This window comes from Dermacentor variabilis, chromosome 10 (assembly GCF_050947875.1).
Source record: "Dermacentor variabilis isolate Ectoservices chromosome 10, ASM5094787v1, whole genome shotgun sequence".
Taxonomy (NCBI): Eukaryota; Metazoa; Arthropoda; class Arachnida; order Ixodida; family Ixodidae; genus Dermacentor; species Dermacentor variabilis.
The window spans coordinates 8,318,747-8,328,296 of record NC_134577.1 but is presented as its reverse complement, the minus strand read 5'-3'; the positions used below and the strand labels follow the sequence as shown (position 1 = coordinate 8,328,296).

General features: G+C 42.8%; 1 protein-coding gene across 2 annotated transcripts; it reads left to right on the top strand.

Annotated features, from left to right (window-relative positions):
- Nucleotides 1-1,370: 1,370 nt before the first annotated feature.
- Nucleotides 1,371-8,204, top strand: LOC142559792 (uncharacterized). Of its 2 annotated transcripts, none has more exons than XM_075671447.1 (4): nt 1,371-1,461; nt 2,652-2,762; nt 4,415-4,593; nt 6,168-8,203. In XM_075671447.1, exons 1-4 carry the CDS (start codon nt 1,371-1,373, stop codon nt 6,246-6,248), a joined length of 462 nt encoding a protein of 153 aa, XP_075527562.1. In that variant the 3' UTR covers nt 6,249-8,203. The 2 variants fall into 2 exon arrangements, with proteins under 2 accessions (XP_075527562.1, XP_075527563.1); XM_075671448.1 differs by lacking the exon at nt 1,371-1,461 and adding an exon at nt 1,532-1,702 and having other exon boundaries at nt 6,168-8,204.
- Nucleotides 8,205-9,550: the final 1,346 nt, after the last annotated feature.

Genomic DNA, 9,550 nt, shown 5'->3' with positions numbered 1-9,550 from the left:
TGTAATACTACTATTACAAGTACTATGTAAGCTACTATGTAATACGAATAACATGCGTTTGTCAGAAGGCAAAATATAGTAAAATGACAGCCCTCTCAGCCATTTCACTTTGGAATTCTATGCCATCGAACATTTTATCCTCCCCATCGCAATGTTTCCGATGGCTTCTAAACAAGTTTTGGCTGACAACTTACGTTAGCAGATGTAAATAGAAATAAATATTTAACTGTTCTATTGTTACTAGCGTATTACTATTCATGTATAATTATCGCAAAATTAGTTGTGGTTTGGTGTGCTGTTGTTTTTATATAACAATTATGTTACTAATTACCATTAATTTATTGCACTCACATGGCTAATCCACAACCATTATCTTTCTTGCTCATTCGAGTGTAATCTTGAACTACCTGATGCATTATTTAATTGCTTCTGATATTTGTATTTCTGCTGTCTTAAAGCTTAGTTGCCCTCTTAATCATGTTATATTTCATACGTATTAAAACTGGAGGTCTCCTAAACAGTTTTTACTTTGGGATTCCCTTCTGTATTACATTTACTTTGTACACAAAAATAAATGTACATAACGGCACTTGAATGAGGAAACTGTTGGAACTAGAATAAAAAGTAGGTAGCTATTTCCTATCATTTCAATTTTATTAAGAATTCAACTAACACCCTAAGAAATGTTCACCTCAGCTCATCATGAGCGATCGGAACTTAGGACGAGTTCTTCTCATGAGCATTTCGTCCTTTTGTAAAGGTTTATCACATCTAGACAATGTAAAACAGTGTTTTTCTTTTCCTTGAAAGGGATGACATTCTATCATCGTCAATTCTTCGTGAATTAGTATTTTTCACACTATTTGCGGCCTTATTTGCGGCTCGTCAAAGGAAAAGGAAATTAAATTAATGGACTCTTAGGGAGTTAGCAACCTACTATGGTTTTTTTATTGACCTATCTCGACGTACAACTACATGTTAAGCGATCCCCGTCATTAGTTATCTCTCGCTTAACACAGCAACAACCGTTCTCGCTGTATACATTTCCGAGTCGTATAATGTGGCTCGGCATAAAAAGTAACCTTGACATATTGTAACAGAAGCCTCTGTGAGAACAAAACCCATACTAGCCTTCTCTATTGAAGTCGTCCTCAATTGTTTGCAAGACCGTTTTTATGTATCCTTGCTTACTCACCGATTGTGTTGCGAGCTTGAATGGAAAAGGCGGCTGTGTCCACACCGACACCGGAGGTCTCGACAGTACCGCGAACTCGCTCACCAGCTTTGCTTCGTCCCTCCATTCGTAGCGGACAGTCCCACCGGTCAGGCTCGTCTCAGGCGGGTCTGCTTTGCCAGCACGGACGGCTAAGATGCACCGTCTGGTAAAGTTTCCATGGACACTCCTGTTGTTGGCCGCTGCTTGCGCGGCGCAGAACCTGGTTTCTATGGAAGAATGTGCGCGTAAGTCTGGCGTGACACCCTGGTTGACTCTTCTTTAAACCAGGCTTGGCTAATTCTCGAGGGATGGACATTAAACCTAACATTTAATGCAATTATCCTTCTTAAGCTACTTCGCCCGCTCTCCGGTCTGCATGTTGGTGTTCGTCTAACCGTTTTCACTGAACCATCGCATGAAAAAAAAAAGAAATGAGCTCTCATCACACCGTTTCCTCAAGCACACAGCAGCACAGTTGTGGTTTAGGTGAGTAGGAAATTGCTAGTTATAGCCATAGCAGCACTATACGGCAAGATATAAAAGAATAGGAAAACAAAGTGTTCGTGTCTCGCGCTTTTGTATTCGAATGCGCTCTGCGCATAATCAACTTCTCCGCAGAGGTCTGGCCAGACGTGTTTTTACACACGTTTTAAACGTAACTTATTCCTCAATGGCATCTTGATTGTGAGGCGCTCGAAAAGCGTCATTCGGGCAGCTTGAGCCACAAGCTGAGCGACAAATAAGCGTGAGTGCTAATGGTGAGGACGAGCGGGTTGTAAAGGAAGTGAAAAAGGTAAGCACATTCTTTCTTATCTGAGGCATTCCGCCCTACGCCATTTCCTGCACATGCTTGTGTTCCTTTGCTCATATACCTGACCGGCCGGTGATGAGCTAGGAAACGGGCCGATCATGTTTGTTTGTTTACCATGGTTTTGTTCAGGCGCAGCGCGTAAAAAAATTAACCGAACAGTTGAAACAGCAACCACTTCTGCGATAACTGCGGTATGACAATGACAAGACTGTGGCAGCATGACGACACTTCGTTGATTGACAAATGAAACCGCGACAAACTAGCTTTCTCGGGATGATGTACACCTCTAAGCGTACTAATGAGTTGGAAGCTCAAAACTGCTCTTCGCAGTCATTGAGTTAAGTTGTTGAATGAAAGAAAGTTACTCAAGTCCCGTCCTACTCTTATTAGGCCCAACTATTATACTATGCTGTCTCAAATAACAAAACATTTCATTGGGAGTATAGCGCTGTTTATCATGTCTTTGGAGACAAGTTATCGGGCTGTTTTTCTCCTGAAATGTGAGATAAGCATGGGCTTCTACGTTTGTACAGACGCATTTCCTGAAGCAGAGATCATACATCAATATAGCATCATTTTTCTCACGCCCCTGCACCCTTTGTACCGTCCAACACTTCTCCTTAGGAGGCAACGGCGTTCCCGGATTCAAGAATTTCACCATCTATCCCTGCGACAGTGACCCATGCGTGATCACGAGAGGCGAAACCTACAACGTCACCTTCTTCGCAGAAGCCAGTGAGTGTACCGCCCCTGTAGGTATTACAGATCCAAATGCACGTGGCTGTACACAGCCTGACCGACTCCATGCAGTGAAGCGGATGCTATGGCTCATGTCAGCCAATCAGAAGTGAGAGCCGGGTGCGTGTTTTAGAACATACATTATGGCTCGCCCTTTGCGATCAGCGGATCCTTCTGAACGACAGAAAGCTGAGCTAGTTGGTAAGGATTCATTATGCAAAAAAAGAGGTGAGGCGTGCAGACAGGACACAAGAGAAGAGAAGTGGACAACAGGAACGCCACTTCTCTTGTGTCCTGTCTGCACGCCTCACCTCTTTTTTGCATAATGGATCCTTCTGTTAAGCTTCCACTCAGTCGGCGTCGCGTGATAGGAGGAGGACATTGGAGAAGCCCTTGTCCCTTTCTTCCATGGTCGTCCCACGCGATTCGTAGCTCACGCTGCACTACACATTATTAGCAAGGTAGCACATAAAAATAGTGGTACCTCGGTTTACAAACGTGTCTCTTCGCGAGCAAGTCGGTTCACGAACAGCAGCGTTCGCAAAATTTTTCCTCGCTTCACGAACGTCGTATCGGGTTCACGGAGATAGCTCGTGTGGCGTGTTGATGATGTCATTTACCTAATTTTAAGAACAACCTAATTATCAACAATTTTATCTAAAGCTTAATTTTTACCTAGAAAGGTAGTTTGGTTTAAACATAAAAACCTTTGCCAAAACTGGCTGCAACTAAACAACCAAAAAGGGAAAAAAACGCTGAAGAATTGAGAGACCGCCTACAACCAATCACCGCCTGCCACACACCCACCACCCTGTAGCTACCAGTGTGAGAGTGTTCTCTCGCTTCATAAGTGCTTCACATTTGTGTTTGAATAAATTTTGCTTAAATCCCTAAAGCCTGAACGGAATAACCACATTCACATACTTTCCTACGAAAAAGTTTGCTTCAATTTGCGACCAATTCGGTTCACGACTACAGACACGGAACGAATTCAGTTCGTGAACCAAGACGCCACTTTATAGGAGGGGATCTAATATAGATCGTACGTAGATTTGCCTAAGCCTCATGCTTCTGGTTTCAAACGATACTCTTGAAGCTGATTTGTCAGCTTTTCATTCCAACCACTAGGCTCTCAATGAAAAACGTATGTTTTAAAAGTCAATTTTTCCAAGAATCCATGTTGAGCGTTAGTGCTCGAACATCTAGATTTTAGCGATAACAGTATTCAAAAGTGTCAGGATTAATTTACTTTCAGCGCTCGAAAGATTAACATTCATGCGCTGAAAATTTAGTCAAAATGAATAATTCGTGAACGTTAGGCGCCTAGGAGCTCTAAATAAAGGTAGCAAAGCTAATTTAGCATCTAACTTAAATGCAAAGGACCTTCAAATGCAACGATTTATCAGCGCAGCCGTGCCATATGACAAAAATTCACGTATGCATCATTTCAATGTTTGTTCAATTACAGCAGCACCAGATTTTCATCTCGTAATAATATTAATATATGCTGCGAGCTCCCCACAAAACTTCAAGCAGTAGAGTTCTATCATACAAGTGACGCAATCAAGACATTTCTTTTGGAGAAAAGAAAAGAAACTAAATGGTCATACTGACACTCCCCCTCTACGTCATTACACGCACACTTGCAGCAGCGAACGCGAATGTCGTCATGCTGAGCACCAGCGTCCACCAGCAGTCCAACGCCACCCTGGTCCAGGTTGGTCAGACAGTCAGCTGCCACTTCCGGGACTTCCCCTGCAACGTAACCAAGGGAGAGCTTTTCCGTGGAAGTTACAACTTCGGCCTCAACTTCGGCACTTTCACTCCTGTACGTATGGGCTCACCCTAAGTGAACAGCATATGAAAGACGGCAAGCTACAGAGCTTTAGAGCGTTAGGATTCGGCGCGCAAACTGTGGCTTCCTTACTCAAACACGGACTGCAGTTCTGGCTACGTATCGCAAGGCCGCGAACGATTATGGAACACTGAATACAAGGACATCGGTCGCAGTCAAATTTCAAAATAAGAAAAAGAAAACGATAAATTTGGCTGTATTCGGTGCCCAAGTTGTTATGCGCCAATTCACATTTAAAATACGTGTGAAACGCAAAATACACCCCAGTAAGGATCTTGCTTGACGAATGAAATAAAATCGTTGCACTTAGGGAGAAACAATACGAGCTGCTAATAGCGTAATGTTGGTTAGAGCATATTTTTTTACATAAATATTTCCTAACGACAGAACATTTCAAGTAGTAACCAAAAAGAATGACAACATTCAAAGACACACATGCGTATAGTTCCGCTAGATGTATGTATGTGTTTAAAGAGGACAAATATATTAGTTTCAAGCACGGAACCAATAAATGTCAACTTAAGTTTTCAGTAACTCACTCGGTAGCGGTTTCTTACAGGCTGGCATGTAACACGTTTTGTCTTCTGCTTCGGACGTTCTAAACATTGAATTTTGAAGAATTTAAACATTTTTTCTCAGACACCTGAAAGTATAAATAAAAAGAAAACTGTTTCCAGCAATGCGTACACTCTTAAGCAAAATTACGCCCTTTTGCTGCACAACGATAATCGTCATCTGTCTTGTCCGCATTTCCTTTCTTTAACGCGGAGAACCCGGTACCTCCAAGTCACGAACGGCATGCCCGTTATCAGCAGCATGACAGAGCATTCTCGACAGGAAAGTAACGAGCGCAGCGTTTTCAAGAAAGGAAAGGCAAGCAAGACAGATGACGATTATTGTTGTGTGGCAAATATACACCCCAAAGGGTGTACGTTTGCTTAAGAGTGTACACTCTAAGAACAGTTTACACCCTTTGGCTTGCCCCTTCTGCCACAGAAAAATAATCATCTGCCTTGATGCGTTTCCTTTCTTTATCGCTGCGAGCCCAGAACTTTCCAGTAACGAATGGCACGCGCGTTATCAGCATAGAACAGTTTACACCCTTTGGAGTGCCCCTTCTGATAACGCGCGTGCCGTTCGTCACTGGAAAGTTCCGGGCTTGCAGCGATAAAGAAAGGAAACGCATCAAGGCAGATGACGATTATCTTTGTGTGGCAGAAGGGGGCAAGTCAAAGGGTGTAAACTATTCTTAGAGTGTATACGATTAGCGCATAATAAGGGACAAAGAATAGAAATTGATTCACAATGCTTTATACGTCGCTGTTGCCGCCCTTACTCACTGCCCTTCAATGGGCCTGCAAGTTATTGTTAATAAATAAATAAATAAATAAATAAATAAATAAATAAATGTTTGATCTCTTGCGCCATTCGTTCTAGGCATGGTAATATTAGCTACCTTCTTTTGTGACCGACTAAATAATTATCAATTTGATGAATGTCGAGTATTCGAAATACTACAACGTATTTCTTTTTCTTTTCACTAACAGGAAGAGGTTACGTATTGGGTTCAAGTCGGTACCTACCAAGCTATGTACGCCTGCGGCCGGGTCAACCTGATCGTCGAGTGACGAAGTCGTGTGTTATGCTTCTCCTGTGTTGCTTTTACGGAGTTTCAACGTACTCTTACGCAGAAGTCACTAACCGTACCGGCTAACGCTAAACTAGACATTCTTGCAACTATTTTCCCATATCAATCGAAGCTTCCATCAATATTTTGTACACTAAAGATCGAACACACATTAGACAATCTTAAAGCCCTTGAGGTGGAAATTTATAGAGTCGGGGAAACGACTAGAAGAGTGACAAATCAATACAAATTTTTCAGAAAAAGAGTAAGAAGAAGGATACCATATGGAATAGCTTAAAGAACTGCAAAAACGTTACACACAACAAACTCGAGAAGATGCCTCACCTTAGGTATTCTAATAGTACCTGCAACTATACACGCATCGATATACTACAGTGTAACAGGGAATGTAAAAATAAAAAAAGAAAGGAACGAACGGGGAAAAGGGGCGGGGTTGCGAGAAGGCGCAATAAGTTGTCAGAACCAAGGAAAGGCATAACCTTGGATTGATAAATCCCCGCTACTGCCTTGTCGTCGCCTGCGAAAATTTTTATTTCCTTGCGACCAATAAACAGGGTGTCCCGGCTAACTCTAGCCAGTGTTTAAAATATGCCGATGCACTCTAAGACTACGCGACCAAATGCATGTTGCTGACTATTAGTTGGGGTAAGTCGCACTCTTCTTTTTTTTTGCATCCTGCTTAATTGCAAAATGAAGTTGGCAGTTGGTCAAGATTATTTACCAACTTCGGAAGCAACGAAGGTAACAAAAAAATTCAAATTAGAAAGTTGTAAAGCACCTTGCAAAACGTCCACTTAGAAAGTTTCCAACTTTCTATCAGGTATTAGTGTTTTTCCGCTTACTGCAGATGCCCACGAAATACGAAAAAAAAAGGAATACAACGTGACATATCCGCTTGCGCGCCGTGAATGTAGCGCTGCCGTACGCTCCGCGTACAAACGAACATAGCATTGAGCCGGGTGTGCTACCAGCTGCCCGCACCAAGATGATGATCGCTACGTCTGGGATTCCTGGCCAGCCAGATTCGCTACTCAATCATGACTACTGCGCCAAGGTTACCTGCCTGGTCAGCTTCAGGCTCCACAATGAAGCCCAAAAAGCTAGTCTCTGCACAAAAAATGCGAGTTATAATAGCGACGACACTTGAGCTGCGAGTCTCCATGGCTGTATGGTAAGAGAAAGCGGGTGCATGCATTTTTTTTATGAGGTACTATACAAGTCGTATTCAATGGGATTTCCCGATTTTGCACCCCCATTTCAAGTAGAAGCATTAGAAATTACTTTAGCTCTCCGAAAACATCCTGCAAATTCTCCTACAGCTGTAATAGTGACAGCGGTGCGTTGGTAGCGTGCACAGCGCTTACCTCATCCTGAGGCAGTACTGTTTTGAGTTATAAAAGCATTAATCTCTTCGATGTTACCTCTCGTGCGCTTAATATGGGTACCAGGTCACCGTGGTTTCTGTGTTTTTTTTATTGAAATGGCCGACACACTTGCACGTAGTACATCCCTAGATGTACCAGTCATGTAGGTTCTGCCCACTTCTACTTATATCCGCGCGCCTAGATTTAGAAAATTATCTGTTTTAAGACGCTCTACAAAACAGACATTCCAAATAAAAGACTTAAACCATATGCTATACCCTTGCGACAATCAATGGTGTCCCACACGTCAGTTGGAAATCTCTCACAAGCTACGATGCCGTATTCCACCACTAAATATTTATTACACAGGTCTAGTCTGGCGCTTTCCCCTCTATGCAATTTCTGCAGAGACTATGAAACTATTGATCACTTCTTTTCTTAATCTGCGCCGATCTGCAATCTAGAAAAAGAAATACTTGGAAATACTTCCTTTCGGGCATTTACACTGGGTTTTAGCCACAAGAACGTATGCATGGCCGTACGCAGGTCCCTTGGTGACAAGAATACCTAGTTCATTTACCGATTTATTATTTATTTTCGAAATTCCAATTCAATTGATTAAAATTTGTTACCTTCTAACTTACTGTCCTTTCAAAAATATACGTTTTCCTATAACAGCTTTCCGTTTAACCGCCGGCTTCATGACCAATCTCCAGTAGTGGGTACGCGCCATAGTGTAGGAAGCAGGCAAGCTTCACTGTAGCCGATACATCGTATTCTACATCTGCTTACGCCATTGGGCTCTCAAGTCGGTGGCGTTCGGGATCGTCCCGCCATGCGCCCCGACCCGGTCATGGACTTGGTTATGCTGGTCGCCATCATGTTGGGAGCGATCATGCTGTTCTTGCTTCTCTGGCTGCTGGTGCGCAAGTATACACTCTAAAAACAGCTGCCACCCTTTGGGGTGTATAACACAACAATAGTCGTCATCTGTATTTCCTTTCTTTAACGCTGCGAGCACGGTACTTCCAAGTCACGAACGGCGTGCGCGTCATCAGCATGACAGAGCATTCTCGACAGCAATGTAGTGAGCGCAGCGTTTTCCAGAAATGAAATACGGGTAAGACACACGACGATTATTGTTGTGTTATACACCCATGTGGACGTGCTCGACAAGATGCGCTGCAGTGACCATAGGATGGTAAGAATTCGAATTAGCCTAGGCTTGAGGAGGGAACGGAAGAAAATGATACATAAGAAGCCGATCAATGAGTTAGCGGTAAGAGGGAAAATAGAGGAATTCCGGATCAAGCTACAGAACAGATATTCAGGTTTAACTCAGGAAGAGAAGCTTAGTGTTGAAGCAATGAACGACAATCTTATGGGAATCATTAAGGATTGTGCAATAGAAGTCGGTGGTAACTTCGTTAGACAGGATACCGGTAAGCTATCGCAGGAGACGAAAGATCAGATTAGGAAACGCCAATGTATGAAAGCCTCTAACCCTACAACTAGAATAGAACTAGCACAACTTTCCAAGATAATCAACGAGCGTAAGACAGCTGACATAAGTATAATATGGATAGAATTGAGCATGCTATCAGGAACGGAGGAAGCCTAAAAGCAGTGAAGAAGCTAGGAATAGGCAAGAATCAGATGTATGCGTTAAGAGACAAAGTGGGCATTATCATTACTAACATGAATGAGATGGTTCAAGCGGCTGAGTATTTCTATAGAGATTTATACAGTACCAATGGCACCCACGACAATAATGGAAGAGAGAAAAGTCAAGAGGAATTTGACATCCCACAAGTAACGCCGGAAGAAGTAAACAAAGCCTTGGGAGCTATGCAAAGGGGGAAGGCAGCTAGGGAGGATCAGGTAATAGCAGGTTTGTTGAAGGATGGTGCGCATATTG

Excerpts from the sequence above, each read along its gene's own strand:
- LOC142559792 (XM_075671447.1), top strand. The coding sequence starts at position 1,371 with ATGCACCGTCTGGTAAAGTTTCCATGGACACTCCTGTTGTTGGCCGCT. Across the intron at positions 1,462-2,651 it reads TTCTATGGAAGAATGTGCGC|GAGGCAACGGCGTTCCCGGA; the intron begins GTAAGTCTGGCG and ends ACTTCTCCTTAG. Across the intron at positions 4,594-6,167 it reads ACTTCGGCACTTTCACTCCT|GAAGAGGTTACGTATTGGGT; the intron begins GTACGTATGGGC and ends TTTCACTAACAG.